Source organism: Dermacentor variabilis, chromosome 4 (genome assembly GCF_050947875.1).
Source record: "Dermacentor variabilis isolate Ectoservices chromosome 4, ASM5094787v1, whole genome shotgun sequence".
Lineage (NCBI taxonomy): Eukaryota > Metazoa > Arthropoda > Arachnida > Ixodida > Ixodidae > Dermacentor > Dermacentor variabilis.
This window is the reverse complement of record NC_134571.1, coordinates 211,937,192-211,954,298: the sequence shown is the minus strand read 5'-3', so window position 1 is coordinate 211,954,298 and position 17,107 is coordinate 211,937,192. Positions and strand designations below refer to the sequence as shown.

At 45.9% G+C, this 17,107-nt stretch overlaps 1 protein-coding gene across 2 annotated transcripts in view; it reads left to right on the top strand.

Annotated features, from left to right (window-relative positions):
- The window catches only part of dbe (KRR1 small subunit processome component homolog dbe), a 71,629-nt gene that overhangs the window by 22,273 nt on the left and 32,249 nt on the right, over positions 1–17,107 (top strand). For both annotated transcript variants that reach the window (XM_075690896.1, XM_075690897.1), the window contains exon 5: positions 9,067–9,150. In XM_075690896.1, the coding sequence (XP_075547011.1) occupies positions 9,067–9,150 (84 nt within the window). The remainder of the gene's footprint in view (positions 1–9,066; positions 9,151–17,107) is intronic.

Below are 17,107 nucleotides of genomic sequence, written 5' to 3'. Positions count from 1 at the left end.
ATTTTTAACGCAATAGCGCTAAGGGCCCTGTGTCGCGGAAAATCTGGCATCGGTGTCCTGCGTCGGACATCGTTTTAGCACAAACAATTTCGAACCACACGTACACAGGCCCTCCATGTGGCAAAAGGAAGTTACTGAAATAATTGAATTTCTCAAGCTTAAATTAGTAGAAAAATGGTAAAGTACGACATACACACAACCTACAGACATGATAGCGTCGGATTATAATTTGAATATGAGAAAATGTAATTCAGTTATGTCAGAACTAAAAAAAAACACACGCACAAACCCCTTTTCCAGCGTTTCTACCATTCATAGAGCGACCATAGCCTCCCAGATTTGCACGTGTAAATCTCAAAGGCCGTAAAGTGGCATGCCCAGTTCCTTGCAACATCTCCACATGGCGCTCGCTTCCGCTGCATCTCGGCCCACAAGAGGCCGCGTTTCTACCAGAAGGCTTGCCTTCATGCATAGCGTTTGCCGCCACCATTTCCCGATAAACATTGTGGTTACATGAGCTGCAGTTGCTGGGAAGCGGGAGAAGCAGTCAGGCATCTTTGAATGCTATTGCATTCCACTCTTAAAGATGAAGCTTAAAGGGACACTAAAGGTTAATATTAAGTCAACGTGGACTGTTGAAATAACATCCCAGAAACCTCGAAACGCTTGTTTCGTGCGAAGAAGAGACTTATTTTAAGAGAAAATGCGTTCTGAAGTGTCCACGTACCTCTAGCGCAGTTCAAATCACCCGCCTTCCGATCGAGGAGTATTGGCGTCATGGTCTCATAGTGATGCTGCGCCGTCGGTGAGTAAAACGGCTCCAGCAGACGGCGCTACGGCTTTTCTGCACAAAATGCAAACGCGCGGCCAGAAACAGATCCAAGACAGCCGACAGCAGCGCGAAAACGCAACTATAGTGGCTAGCTGAAGGGAAAGCGCACCACGATAAGCTGGTCCTTTATTTTATGATGCCAACTTCGACGCTCATTGCAATGGATGACCCTGACAACGACACATTAGCTCACGATGCTGGGCTCGAGTTCAGCGATTTAAGCACTGATGAACATGACCTGCTGTTGAGGGCTCGCGCTGCCGGCGTCGTTGCGTACTACTATGACGACGGCCTGCTTTGAAAGGCACTTCACGTGACTTCAGTTAGTCGGCATTGAACTCGTAATCCTCTGGACGAAAGTGCAGCGAGCACACTACGTGATTTTTCGGCTCTTTGCCAGCGCGCTGTGGCAGAGGTACGACACCTAACCACTTCGAACGGAGAGGTTCACTCGTTGGCATGCAGTGATAAGTAACGTCGGATTCGCCGCTGCAACTGCCCTTGGCCAAGTTCCGCGGACCGTTCGCGCATCCCATGACATCACATGGACATGGCATTCTCGCTGCTTGTTCCAAATGCAAGTTTCGCGAGCCAGCAGGACGACTGCAGCACGATGCGATAAAGAAACAACTGAAACTCCAAAGCACGCGCAGCGCAAAGTCGAGCGCGCAGAGTCAAGTGAAAATGAAACCTTTCGATCACCCATACTATTCAAGGGTAACGTCAAAATGTTATTTTTTTCTTAGAATACGAATAGAAGTAGACAAGTAGCATTTTCTTCCGTCTTATAATCTAATGAAATGATCTTTTTAATGCGAGTAGTAGAGTACTAGCGACATAAACTATGATAAGGAGTGCTTTCGTCATCGGGCTAGTACTGGAATGTTGCTGGGGGGTCTCAAATCATGTCATGCATTTACCTCAATTTCTTGGTTACTAAAGCTCTGTTCGCGATTATATTGACTCCTTAGACGTTCTAGAGCATTGCTTTATCACTTTAACTTGACTTTCTGGTAAGTTTTAGTATCCCTTTAAGCGTCTTCCAAATTTTTGCTGAAAGGACAGCAGCAGCAGCAGCAGCAAACGACTTTATTGGGGTCCTGAGGAGCTAAGCGGGGGCCTGCAGGTCCCTACCCAGCCGTTGGCTAGTCCCATGTCGGAACAGAGAGGCCATGCCTCTCCGCTCGTTCACGGGCCCTCTGGACAGCCAGGAGCTGGACGTCCTGTCTCGGGTCTGTGATGGCCTTCGTCCAGTCTTCTTTTGTATTAAAATTTTGTAACACAGGGCACTGCCAGTGCATGTGATTTAATGAGCTAAATTCAGTGCCACAATCTGGGCAGAGTGGATCGATGTCCGGGTGGAGGATGTTCAAAAAGCCCCTAGAGGGGTAAGACCCCGTCTGGAGCATGCGAAGCGTGCTAGCTTGTGGCCTGTTGAGCTTGTGATGGGGGAAAGGAAAACTCTGCCTATTCCCTCTGTAATGAGAGGTGATTTCATGAAAAGTAACCAGTGGATCACTGTGGACGAGCTCTCCTGAACTCTCCCGAGACACCATCCCGTCGCGGCATACGAAACCTCGCGCACGGTCGTGGGCTATCTCATTGGGGTTCAGGTGACCCGGTAATACGTCTGGTCCCGTGTGAGCTGGGAACCAGACTATGTGGTGAACAATGTCAGAGGGGTGTTTGCCGTTTAGAATCCTGGCTGCTTCTTTGGCTATCATCCCGATGCTAACGCTCTAACAGCTGCTCGGGAGTCCGTGTACACCATAGTGCGTTTTGAGTCCAGTAATCCGAGAGCTATAGCAGCCTGTTCCGCCACATCGACCGAGGAGGTTTTCAGCGAGGCTGCCGAGAGGAGGTCTCCCCTGTCATCGACTATGGCTACGGAGAACTTGTTGGCACTGGCGTGTCGCGCCGCGTCAACAAAGGTCTCCGTTCCGGATATGTTCTTTAAGAAAGTTCTAGCCCTCGCTAACTTTCGACCTTTATTGTGTTGGGGGTGGACATTTCTTGGAAAAGGGTCTACAATAAAGGAGTTCCTTGTCTGAATATCAAGTTGCGTGATATTTTCCTGATTGAAGCTAGGACGGAGGCCTGCCGCATGCAGAAGTCTTCTGCCTGCTTTGGAGTTCGATAATCTAATAATTTGTGCTGATCTTTGTGCTTCTATTAATTCCGAAGTTGTGTTGTGTACTCCCAATGTCATGAGTTTCTCTGTGCTAGCCGTGATTGGCACGCCGATCACCCTTTTGATACTTTTGCGCATAAGCGTGTCTAATTTCTCCATTTCTGTTTTCGTCCAATTGAGGGCCGCGACTATGTAAATGGCATGGCTGATGAGGAAAGCATGGTGAGCCCTAAGGAGTATATCCTCGCCTTTGCCACCTTTCTTGTTGGACACTCTCATAATTAATCTAATAATGTTTTCAGTTTTCGTGGTGAGGTGGGCTATAGTCTTAGCGTTGCATCCCTTTGAGTTTATTGAAAGCCCTAGTATTTTGATGGAGTCTACTCTCGGGATGGTGTGCCCATCTCTGGTACGAACGCTAATGGGCACCTGATCGAGTGGGTTGAGTCCCCTAGCACCTCGTCTAGCCTGTCTGTACAGCAGGAGTTCCGACTTTCCAGGCGAGAGTGCCAGTCCCGTACCTTTCAAGAAAGACTCTGTAACATCCAGAGCCTCCTGTAGAGCTTGTTCGACCGTAGCCTCCGATCCTCCAGGACACCAGATTGTAATATCGTCAGCATATAATGCATGACCTACGTAAGGAATTGCTGCAAGGCTTTCCGACAACTTGCGCATTGCTATATTAAACAGAAGGGGTGAGATAACTGCCCCTTGGGGAGTACCCCTGTTTCCGAGTGTGAAATATTCCGAGACTGATTGCCTCGACTTTATGGCCGCCGTCCTGCTCTCGAGGAAGGATGCAACGAAGGAGAAGAATTTAACTCCTAAGTTCAAGGCCGATATCTCCTGAAGGATATAGTCATGTGCAATTGTATCGAATGCCTTGGATAGATCCAGTGCGAGGACCCCTTTTACATCTTTGCTTTGAGAGTCGATTATCTGTGTTTTGAGCAGGAGCATGACATCCTGCGTTGAAAGCAAGGGCCTGAAACCAACCATATTGTACGGGAATAGTTGGTTGCGCTCAATATGTCTCGATATCCTGTTATGCACTGCATGTTCCGCTACTTTGCTAAAGCAAGAAGTAAGGGAGATAGGACGGAGGTTCTCCAAGCTGGGTGATTTACCTGGCTTGGGGATTAAGACCACTGTGGCCTTGTTCCAACACTCCGGTACAACGCCCTCCTCCCATACCTCATTTATCTCCTTCACTAAAGCTTGAATTGCTTTGTCGTCCAAATTTCTTAAGAGCCGGTTTGTAACTCCGTCGGGGCCTGGGGCAGACCTTCCATTTAAATTGTGCAGCACTTCCCTGATCTCAGCTTCCGAGAAGGGGACGTCCAGCTCTGGGGCAGGCGCGCCCTCATACTGAGGGAGGGGAGAACCTGGGCTTTGGCCAATTGGAAGGTATTTGTTTGCTAGTTTCCGAAATATGGAGGCCTCTGAGATGCCTTCCATTTTTTCCTTATTAATTAATCGGTCTATGACTAGTCTCTGATTACATTTGGATTGTCCATCGTCTAAGAGATGTTTAAAGAGGGTCCATTTGCCTCCTTTGCGTATTTTTCCATCCGCTGCCGAGCAGGCGTCTCTCCATTGCTGTTTATTAAGTTCGGAGCAATGCTCCTCAATGAGTTTATTGAGCTCCGCGATCTTTTTCCGTAGCCTGCGATTGAGTCTTTGTGTCTTCCATCTCTCGAGGAGAAAGCGCTTGGCTTCCAGGAGATGCGCTAACCTTGCGTCCATCTCTGGGGCATCAAAATCCGTAACTATTTCCTTGGTGGCCTTCTCGACATCCATTTGTATCTGTACAGGCAGTTCACTGAACGTGTCGTATACTGCCTCATCTTCACCTCTTATTTTCCTAAAGAGGTCCCAGTCTGTGTATTTATAGATTTTGGGAGGAGCTGCTATTATTTCCATCCTGAGTTCTGTTATGTAGTGGTCGCTCCCCAAGTTCTCCTGTAAGTTGGACCACGTGGCCACAGCATTTCTAGTGAAGCTGAGATCAGGGGTCGTGTCTCTGGCTACCGAGTTTCCCAGCCTCGTGGGGAAACGTGGGTCCGAGACCAGCGTCAGGTTTAGGTCTGTACTCGCTGCAACTAGGTTGGCTCCTTTCTTTGTTCGTGTTACATAACCCCAAGCCGGGTGGGGAGCGTTGAAATCTCCTGCGACTATTAAGGGCTGCGATTTCGCAGCGGTTGCGACCCTATTTAGTAGTGACCGGAGATTATGCTTATGAGCGGAAGGAGAGCTGTACAAGTTGAGAATGAAAATGTTTCGTCGGATTTTTCCGTGGGGGATTTCTTATCCGAGTTACAAATTTTGACTTCGTGCTCCTGAAAAGAGGTGTCTGGATGGATGGATGGATGGATGGATGGCGGCTATACCCTTTGTAACGGGCGGCGGCTGGCGCCACCTAGCCTTTTGCTCCCCTTCCTATTTTATTATTATTCTTCTTTTTCCCCTTTCTTTATATCCTCTTTTCCTTAACCTAGTTTTCACTCCCCTCCTCCCCCCAAAATACCTATCTAACACAGTAGAGGAAACATTATCTATCCCTTGACTTCCTCCACCAATCCTCTAGCCTCCCCTTCGTTACTGCCACTCTTTTCACGTCTATTTGCCCTCGTTCCCCGGGGAAACCTAATGCCCCTTCCATATCTGCCACTGTTCCCTCTGCCAGGGTTGGGCGAAGGTCTGTGCATCTCAGCACTATATGCTCAGTGGTCTCCATTTCGGTTCCGCATGCTGTGCACCGAAGGTCCACGTCTTCAAATTTAGCCCTGTATGTTTTCGTTCTCAAAACCCCTGTCCTAGCTTCGAATAATAGTGAGCTGCCCCGCGAGTTATCAAATAAGAGCTCTCTCTTAATCTCCTGTTTTTGTGACCTATACATTGATGGCGCTGGCTTTCCGAGCATTCTTTCTTCCCACATTTTTCTTTCCGTCTCCTTCACCTCCTTTCCCACACTAGAACCACGTTGGACCCCCTCCCTCGGCTGTAGGTATCTATTCCTCAGCTTCCTAGTTCTGAGTGTCCACTTTGTGTTCAAACTTTTCATGTACAGATATTTGTATACTTTTCCTGCCCACCTTTTTTCATCCAGTGCTGGGAGTCTCTGTTCAAATTTTCGTTTACTTATTGCCTCTCTACCTTCGAATGACGTCCATCCCATGTCCCCCTGCACTCCCTCATTAGGGGTGTTCCCGTGTGCTCCTAAGGCCAACCTGCCTACACTTCTCTGTCTCGTTTCCATGCATGCCTGAACTTCCGATTTCATGCACAGTACTGAATTTCCGAATGTGAGGCCAGGTACCATAACCCCTTTCCATACGCCCCTAACCACCTCGTACCTATTATAGTTCCAAAGTGCCTTGTGTTTCATTACAGCTGAGTTCCTTTTCGCTTTTTCAATCATAATTTTTTCCTGTTCTTCCAAGTACTTTTTGCCCTCGTTTAGCCATATGCCCAAATACTTGTATTTTTCAACATGATCAATCTTAGTGCTTTGTATTTCCAATGGTTCCCCCCTTTCTTCATTGTATACTATTATCCCAGACTTCTGTCTACTGAATTGTAGTCCCAATTTCCCCCCCTCCTCTCCACATATGCTCATTAGTTCCTGTAGCCCTGCTCGGGTGTCAGCAAGCAGTACAATATCATCTGCATACATCAGTCCGGCTAGTACTTGAGCTACCTTCTGCCCTTCCAGCATATAGCTTATGTCAGTTCCTATTGTGCTCTGTTCTAGTCTCTTTTCCATTTGGCTCATGTAAATCATAAAAAGCAGAGGCGACAATGGACAGCCCTGCCTGAGACCTCTTCTTATTTTAGCTGGCTTTGTAGTTTCCCCCTCCCATGTTATCTCTACCTCATTATCTGTATAAACTTGTTGTAGGAACTCAATCATCTTTCTATCTAGACCATATTCCCTCAACTGGCTCCATAACTTTTCTGGGTTTACATTATCATAGGCTCCTCTAATGTCTAAAAAAGCTATCCATAGCGGTTTCTGCCTGGCTGTCGCTATCTCTATGCACTGTGTTATAACAAATAAATTATTATCTAGCCGTCTGTTCCTTCTAAATCCATTCTGCAGTTCTCCCAAGATCTCTTCACGTTCTGCCCATTCCTCCATTCTCTTTTTCACCATCTGCATTGCTACTCTGTATATGACTGATGTGATAGTTATTGGCCTGTAGTATTGGCCTGATAGTATTGGCCTGAATTCCCTGTATTCCCACTATGTGGGAATACAGGGAATTTTTTTTTGCGCGCCTTCCTCTCTTGGTTTTTGTTGCATGGTTTGTTTTATAGCTAGTTTGCTCCCGTGCGTCTATATACTACCTCTTGCGCATTGGCGCATGTGCGGGCGGGCGGCAGTTTGGGTTTTGTTCCGTGGGCAGTTTTGACTTCTTGCACTTGCAAAACTGATGGCTATCTCGTTACTAATCGCTCAAAGGGCGGCTGCTTGTTTCTCGCTCGTTTAGTGCTCACAGGGGTGTGCATAGGATGGATGCTGCCATGCATGCTTTCCGTTGCATTTTCTTTTTTCTTGAGACTCGTGAAAACTAATTGCCTCTGGTTGGCAATAAAATGAAGCTTAGCAGAAGTTTGTCATACGTTTTCCTTTTTTGATGGGCACACAACCACACAGTTTTCTTGAGTGAGTGCACCTACGTAGTTCGATTACGCTATGGATTTAGATATTAGTGTAAGAGCAGGAACATTCGAGTCTTGCGAAATATTCTTGTGTGTGCATTTTCAAAGCCTTGAACTGTGTGTATAGTAACGCATCAAATTTTTTTATTCTTATAAGTCTATTTCCTTTTTTATTGTTATTATTCATGAATGAAGAGTGCATATATACCAATGCAAAATATTTTTGTCTCACTTTACGGTCAGCCTAGAAAAATTATGGTAAATTTTTTTCGAAATAAGTCCCTTAGAAGAATTGGAGTCTGCAGTAAAAAAAACATCGACCCTGGATGGTCGCATATGGTGAAAGAAATCAACCCTCAAAGGGTTAATTTCCACTTTGCATTCTTTGGCTTCATTGTATGTTGAATGAAGTAGAAGCACCCATCCTTGAGATGATAATGCATTTGCACAATTCTAATGTGCCCCCATGTCTAACACGCACCCAAATGTTTCCAGGCTTAAAGTAAGAAAATAAAAGTGCACCTGAATGTAATATGGAGAAGAATGTTTGTGCCTGATTTATAAAAGAAATATATAGTATGACCCCACGTTTGCGATCAGAAAAGAAGATGTGCAGAGTTTTCATGAAAGCGAAACTTTTTTAAGTGAGCTCTCGTATGAAATCAGTGCATCGTTATTGCTGTTTACACTTCATTGGCCACATATACCAAGCAAACAGGGCGGTATGCTCGAGCCATCACATTTAGAGATACTAGTACTACATGTAGTATCACTTTCACAAGTTTTTACGTGGCCCAGCATCAGACTTGTCGAAATATGTGGCTGAGAGCATTCCTGACACTCTGCGCAGATTGCAAGCTTGGCATGGCGGCAGAAGTGCTGGTGGTCGTATATGTCGATGCATCCGGTGATGAGTTGCGCAAAATTTCATGAAAGTGGCACTATCTCTGAAAACGATTGTTGTCGAGCACAACCTGAACCTACAGCAACCTTCAAGAAAATGTGCTCTGCCGCCGTCTCTCAATGGCAATAATGCTGTGTCTGACAGCTTTGATGGAAGGCTGCTGCCAACGTCGTAAGTGCTGTTTTGGTTTTGGATCCGATTCTACCAGGCAGGCAATATTCAGACTCATCTTTTGAGAAAAAGGTGCAAATTAGATTCGTGTAAATATGGCATGTCATTAATGTCATGCTGACATCGTCATTGCCTTATCCGGCTCATCTTGAAGTGCAAACGTTAGGTACACAAGTAAAAAGGAAACAAGGCGCTTTTGCTTCTCGATATTTACATGGGAATTCTTTGCAACCAGGCATACTGGAGACTTGGTGCTACTAAACGGACAGGTGCATTCTCAACGCACACCTCATGCCTTCCACCGTTGCCCCGTGTTCATTGACCAGATGCATTGCATAACATCACTTCTGCTCACTGATGCAGGCCATCGAGCTGCTGACCAACTGCTACGTCCTGGTGCAGGGCAACACAGTCGCTGCGCTTGGACCCTACAAGGGGCTGCAGCATGTGAGGGCTTGTTTCTACATTTCTTTTTCTCAAATTTATTGCAGATGGCAATCTCAAGATACTTCATGCACTTTTCGGTATCTATCTATGTTCGGATCTAACCATTTTGGTGTCACGCCAACACTGGGCATGTGCTGGGGGATATGTGCCACTCCTCATAATAATCATCATAACATCATAAAAGATATCACCAAGTACACACCCATCATAGCATGGATGCACTGTCAAATTTCTTTTCTTTTTTATCTTACGCAGGAGTGTCCCACCTTTTTAGTGACTTCCTGTCAAACATCTGTAATGAAACTGAGATCACTGCAGTCACACAGTCGTGCTGTCAGGGACATTGGAAAACGGGGAAGAGAGAATAGTTACTCTGTTAGGCTTCAAAACCCAAGTTGCTCAACATGGAAACGGTGCTTTTTCAGACCCTGTTGTGGTGGATGCAGCATGCCGATATAGGGACTACAAAGAAACAGCTGTGAAGCAGTTGCAACGAACCAAAGTTCCATTACAGATTTTTGCAAACATGGTACAAAGCTGGAAACGAGCCTTGGGTAGTTCTTGTAATATTGAAGTCCTGCTCACTGTTCAGAAGGGTGTTCCTGGATGTAGGTTGAGGCTAGTTGTGAAACCACAGCTCAATTGTCTTGACAACTCTCAGTCTCCTCTGCTTATTTTGCCCCTTTGGTCATCAAGGCAAACTTGTGCACTCGCTCACTCTATTTGCAGATTGTGATTAAGTTCCACTTCAGATTTTGACAGGTAGGTGGGGGGTAAACAGGGTCATGTGTTTTCCTCATTAAAGTCTAGCGAAGTGATCTTGTGCTTACCACTGCTATGTTCTTACTGAAATATTGCAGAGAGATTGCTTTTGCTGGTCCGGACCGTTCAGTGTAACACATTGCATAATAACTTGCGTGGTGTTTAAGAAAAAAGTGTGGCACTGCCCTCATCTCAGGGTAAGCTAGCTGCTGCCAAGGCAGCGTTACCACAGACTTCTGGCACCGCCTGTAGGGGGCAGTCGAAAGCATTTGTATGCATGGTTTGTAAAAGCAGGCATACAGAACCTCGAGTACAAAAAAGACAGTGCAAATGCTGACCATCAGCTGAAAAGAAGGAAGGCAAGAAAACCATCTGTACATTATCTAGGGAAGGCAGTGCCAACTCGTCAAACAGGAACATATGATACTCACAAAACAAGCAGCTGTGACAGCATTTCTCTTTGCTAAATTAATTTATTATGAATGAGCAGTATGCACCACTAAACCAATCTTGGCAATGCCGTTGGGCTGCAATTTAATAGTTTTCTTGTTAGCAGGCTTTGAACGGGCCCTGCACCACAAATCATGCAATGTTTTTATTCCACACTTGCTTAATGCGAGAGGTAAGCAAATATAAACCTTTTTGAATATGAATCGAATACAAATAGTAAGTATTCAATTATCAAATTAAACATTGATTAGTCAGACTTAAGCTCACATATTTATCTCAGTAATATTTAGTTGGATATGTATAATTAGGAACCACGCTTGTATTTACCAGTGAATAAAATGCAGCTTTCAGGGACAGTTAGAATCAGTTTCAAATGCGAGATTACTAATTGTCATTGAAAGAACTGCATGAAAAGCCTCTCAGCATCTTTAGACACTGGTTGCAAGTAAGCTTTCCAAGAATGAATGGCTGCTATATGACTAAGCTTTCCAAAAATACTAAATAAAATGGTTGCCAAAATAGATCAGAAGTTTGGAAAAAAGAAAAACAAAAAGCAGCATAAAGACTGGACTGGTGTGTTATCGATACATGTAATAAGGCCCTTTGCAAGGAAAACGTCACCATTTATAGCCAAGGATTCGTTGTAGCGCAGAATATAAAACTGGTAAAACTCATATATGAAGAGACTTCGAAAAACAATAAACCTGAGACTACAAGCTAAAGTCACTTATGTTATGTAGCGTTTCACTGTGAAACTGAAAACAAAGCTTGCATTACCTATTTTGTTGCTGCGTTGCTTCCAAAACTCTTCTCATTGCTTCGCATCTGATAATTTTCTGTACTTTGCTCAGCAGACCGTGAACCATAACCAGACTTTAATAATCAGTTTTTGTGAAATACCCAAGAAAGTGCATGGGGAACAATCCCATATCTTCGCATTACGCGTACGATGCGAAGATGTGGGATCGTTCCCCACCTGCGGCAAGTTGTTTTTTCATCCACTTTCATTGTCATTAATGTATCATTTCTTTAATTCAATTTGTATAAGTAATTTCCCCTATGTTTTCCTTGGTGTCTTTGTTTGTTTGCTTCACATGATATGAATAGTTAGTGTGTAACTTTCGATTCATATTCAAGAGTTCAGATGTTCACCCACCCCTGGTTACTACTACATATAGAAATTGACGATGCCTCTGGCACCAGTGAAATTGCTGAAATGGGGCATTTGATCTTTTAATTTGCTTCTGAAATCAGTTTCCATGTCAACAGCAGTGTCATAAATCTACAATTTCTGGCAGCACATGTGAGGCAAAGGCGTGTGAATTATGCTATTCATTTTGGTTAGGTGTAAAAAATATGCTGTGCATGTTTATGCTGGACATACAATGATATTAAAAATAAAAACGTGTTTTATGCTTTTTAAATCTATAAAGAGGACATCCATTTGTGCAATACAAATTAATTTTGTTTGCCACCGACACTAGAAGCACTCACCAACGGTCAACACTTGAAATATAATGCAAAAAGTAAATGTTTGCACTTAGCAAGTACGTGTGAACAGTGTCACAGTGTCAGGGTGTCTACCAACAGGGAAAACTGGGAATTATCAGGGATTCTCCATATGTCTGTAAAACTCCGGTAATTGTCAGGGAAATTACAAAAAAATGTGACCAAATCCGGGAAAGTGGCTGGTAAGATTGATGCAGCGATGAACAGATTCTGCTGCACAATCTCGGATGCCGCGTGCAGCAGCGCCGTTGCTGCACACAGCGTCTGAGACTGTCACGAACATTGTGAAGATCTCGGAGGCTGTGTACAGCAATGGCGCTGCTACGCATGACCTCTGAGATTGCGCTGCAGATCCCTGACTCGATGCATCATAACTCTCTGCAGTTTTTGCTGCGAAAGCGTCCAATGGCTGACTGAGAAAAAAGCCTCGCGTCTATTGTCTGTAGCAGCAAAATGGCACCTAAGCTACCACTGCCACTGGCTGCAACGAAACGGCATGAGCACACCTCAACGGAGAAGAGCGGAGAATGTGAACACCTGCTGCTGTGTTGGTGTGGCAAGTATTGTGTGAGGCAAGAGGGCTTTGCCGCAATGCCACGTCACCCTTGCTCTCGCCCTCGGAAGCCTGTGTTATCCGCCCGTTCCTTGTCTGTGCAAGCTCATGCCCGCATTATAACTGCGCCTTCGTAAGGCCAAATGAAAGTGCGCCAAGCTTCTCAACGCGCTTGCTTGCCTGTGAGGAGTTCATAGCTTGAAGGACCACTCAGCGGCATTCAATTGGACATTAATGCTTTCACATTCACAACTCATAAGTGCTTAGGTGTCCTTGCATTTTTTAATTGTCACTAAGTGGTGCCAGTTACCTACTGCAAAGGGTCTAAAATGCAACTGGTATCATAATCACTGGATGAGTAATGCCATATATAATCTGTGGCATGCCTGTGGGTGTGCTTGTGTATGCTGTGCTTTGTTCGTGGCTGGGGCATTTTTATCGTTTTTTGTGGGGAGCTTCTCTGAGCAGCTTTTGAAGAGACTCGAAAGCGACAATGTCACAGTCAATGAAAGGCTTGTTCAATGCTACCTGGACTAATGCCAATGTATCCGACTTCACAAGCTGGGTTAAGCCTGTGCCCAACGGTGTACTATAGAGCGCACAATGCATAGTGTGCCACAAGACATTTTACTTAATCAACATGAGAAAAACCGTGATGTCTAGCCACGCTATAAAGCATAAGAAAGCCATGAAGGCCCACAAAGTGGCTATTGTTAAGTTAAGTAGTGCAGCCCTGTCAACTGCAATGAACATCGACAAAGGGGCGAGGAGAGCAGGCCCCTCATCGTTGCCTCCTGCTACATCAGCTCCTGCACCCATCTTGGTATGTGACTTTCTATTGAAGAAAGATGTTGCGAAGGCTGACATCATATGGTGTGTGAATGCTGTAAGGACTCATGCATCCCTCCGTTCCATGGCATCATCGGTGCCGCCCTTTCCATTAATGTTCCAGTCTTGTGAAATTGCCACAGAAGTACAATGGGGATACTATCTGTTACAGAATCATGTCATTCTTTCAAAAGAAGCTGCCATCAGCTCTTGCTACAGCTGTAGCATTCAATGAATCACTAAACGAAGTAGCGCAGAAAGAACAAATGGATGTGCTGTTCAGATACTGGGATTCATCTGATGCTACTGTAAAAGCTCAGTATCTGACTTCATGTTTTCTCCTGTTCTGAAGACCTAACATTTACGTTCAAGAAAGCCATAGAGGATATAAAGCACAAAATATTGCAACTGTCAATGGATGGGCCAGATGTGAACTTCAAATTTCTTAGATACCTTAAGGAAGAACCCAGTTGTCATGACAGGGACAAATCTTGGACATTTGAAGCTGTGGCTTGCACATGGTCCATGGTGCCTTAAAAACAGGCCATGCAGCAACTGGCTGGAATTTGGTAGTCTTCTTGGGTAGCATTTATAACCTTTTCAAGTGTTCCAGTGTGCCGTGCTGAATACACTCGCATCACAGCAAGCACATTGTTTCCTCTCAAATTATGTGTGGTTCGATGGCTTGAAAACAGCATCGTGGATTCAAGAGCTCTTCAAGTAAGTATACTACAGTTGAACCCGACTATATTGAACCCGTTTACATCAATTTATTCTATATATCGAACAATGTCTTCGTACGGAGTAAATTTTCTTTACCTTCTTCTTACTTTCGTGGCACAGAGTGCCTCCAAGCTGGCGTAACCAGCTGACTTGGTAGAAAACTTTTCTTCAGCTGTCGTCGTTTCTCCCCTTCCATCAGAGATGGGACGCCATAGCCGTTGCACTTGGAGAATAAACTTTATGTACAGAATATTTACATTGACAGCTATTTACAGTGGGTCTGACGTATCAACTCGACATAGCCGATAGTGCGTAGCACCGTTCGTACGTCAAGACCCTTGGGTTACACTGGAACCGGCGCCTTAACTCGGCAGAGCCGAAAGTGCAGAGCACCTTTCCTGCGCCCGGAACCACCGTGAGAGGTCGGGAGCCAGGTTTTAACCCTTCAGTTGCTCCTCCCGAATCCCCTCACGGCAAATCACGACACCCCAATGACCTGATTGGGTCAACTGGGCTGTCACTCATTGGACACTCTCTTTCTCTCACCCTCTCTCTGCGTTCCTCGGAACATTCAGAGAGATAGAGGGAGAGAAAGGAACCACCAAACAACAAATAAACAAATAACATCCCAACCGTTTCGTCTCCGCGACATATATGGAAAAGCCTCCCGACACTTTGACGAACACTTACGGGAAACGACCATCTGCGTCGCCCCATCCTCGCACCTTAATTAAAACCATCGCGCACTGCGTGCCGGAAAAGGTACCTCTGCCGAAGTGCACCCACCGATTCACCATGCCGTCTTGTGCATGGTTCGTCTCCTCCGGCGGGCCCATAAAGCTAAGTGCAGAGATGGATTTGTCTCGGGTGCCAGCCTGCCTTTCAAGAGACCGCGCATCGGGTCACCGATCCCTCTGGCTTTAAGCTGCCCCTTTGTACCCCCAGCGTGCCCATTGACACCCTAACGACGCTCTGCCCGTGGTCCGTCCCAGGCAGGGCGCCTCCGTCCGCGCTTCCGGGCCAAAGGGCCCCCAACGTCGCACCCTTTCCTACGTTTCAAGACCGCACGCGCGACAGGTTAAGATGTCCCGAGGTGTCGGCGCGGGCCATCTGCCGCCAAAGAGCGCCTTCCGACTCATTACCGAAGCGCCCGGCTGGCTTTACTCTCGGCGAACGAAAATGGCGACCTCCCACAACTCTGGGGCGAAATTACCTTTCAGCGTCCATGCCGTTTGTCAACATACTTTACATACGGTATAGTTACAATGAGTATATATAGCAAAAATTATGCATACATTGAACAAAAATAGCAGCGACTCCCGATATATTGAACGTCAAGCGGTGGAAAAGTGCCCCCAGAAGTTGGCTTTCCTTCGTGGTGGCGAAAAAACCCAGCGGCGCAGCTTCATCCAACCGCTCTCCCTACCGTGACCGGGCGAGCCATCGATACCGCCCTGCAAAAAATTATCCTGGCCCGCCCGCCCGCAGCGCTTGCTCAGACAGCCAATCAGAGGCTTGTGTGCCCTCATAGTACAAGATGGGGAAAGTGCGAGTTGTCTCGCTGCTTTTCTGGTTCATTAGACAGTTTTAGTTTAGCGTAGGCAACTTATAGCTTGCGCTATGCGCTATAGTATAGCGTACGCTAAGCAGCGCACATTCTTTAGATTTAGTTGGCCGGCGTGATCCTCAGATCTCAGAGGCCATATGCCGTTGTTTCGGCTATTTCCCGACTGTAGCGATAGGTGGCGCTGACATCTCGAATGTTTCTTTCATTAGGCTTCAACTTGTTCGAAACAAGAAGCGATCTCGAAACCACCACAAGGTTATCCATAACACTCTGTCGTCGAAGTGGCCTGAGACTAAGCGAAAGCCGTTTACACAATCAGTTGCTACGAACGAAGTACATTTTACAAGAGCAATGCCAAATGCAATTCGAAGTCGGTAGCCGGGACCGCCGCCATGTTTCACACAATCTCTGCAAACCACGCAAATACGCTAACGCTAAATCTGAGAAATAGCGTGCGTACGCTATACACTATGGGTCGTTTAGCATTCTGTGCATGCGCAGTGACGACCTGCAATATTATAGTGTACCCAATGGTATAGTGTACGCTATACTAAAGCTGTCTATTGTGTGTGCGCCTTGTGAGCTTTCTCTCGCAGTGTTGCCGTGATGAAGCGGCAAAATTTGCCTTTCGTCGTGAAGCTCGAAATCATAAATCGGGTCGAATGCGGTGAGCAGTCGGATGTCCCTGCAGCATGCAAGATTCCGAGGAGCACTCTCAGCATGATTGTGAAGAATAAGGTATATTAACTATATGGAATAAGGGGCGAGATTAGGGCTAAAGTGGCCAAACTCTCAACCCAGTGCCCGTAGCGCCCGACGCAGACGCACGGCTGTATACAAGTGGTTCACCCGAAATTGCTTCAGCCATGCAGGCTTCCGTGTACTCTGTGATGATTAAATTATGATGAATGCGACGAAGACGTTGCCGGTGTTTCCGAAATTTGGAGCGAGCTGTCAGAATTTCCGGAAGCTTTTGACGAATCAGCAGTGGACGAGTTTGTGAGTGCAGATGATGGTGTCGTGAACACGGGAGAGTCCCAAAACGAAGACTACATTGTAGACATCGCACCCAGCACAAGTGAAATTGGGCACAATGAGGAAAGCAACAACTGTTTTTTGCCCACGTCCTCTGAGGTGACTGGTGCACTTGCACTAGTCCGGTGCTTCTGCGCGAATGCGTAAGGTTGCGGCCTCAGCTGCTCCGGCTCCTTAGTCAATGTGGAGTAGTGTGTATGTCAAAGGCAGCGAAATTGCCCAAGCAGAAGAAAATGCAGGACCATTTCATGCTAAACTAAGCTAGTTTCACCAATAAAGTGATTTTACAAATGGTATGTGCTTTTATGACATCCAATTATTTAGCAGGCTTATATCGAATTATGCTCTATATATAACTGATAGGCATTTTTTTAGGAGTTCGATATAGCCGGGTTTGACTGTACCAAACTTGATAAAGTATGTGGTGTGTTCAGCTAAAGCCAAGAGCAAGCCAACATGCACCAGCTATGCCACAGTTGAGATGATAGTAGCTGACGCAATGCTTCTGGCAAAACTGGCTTTCATGCCAT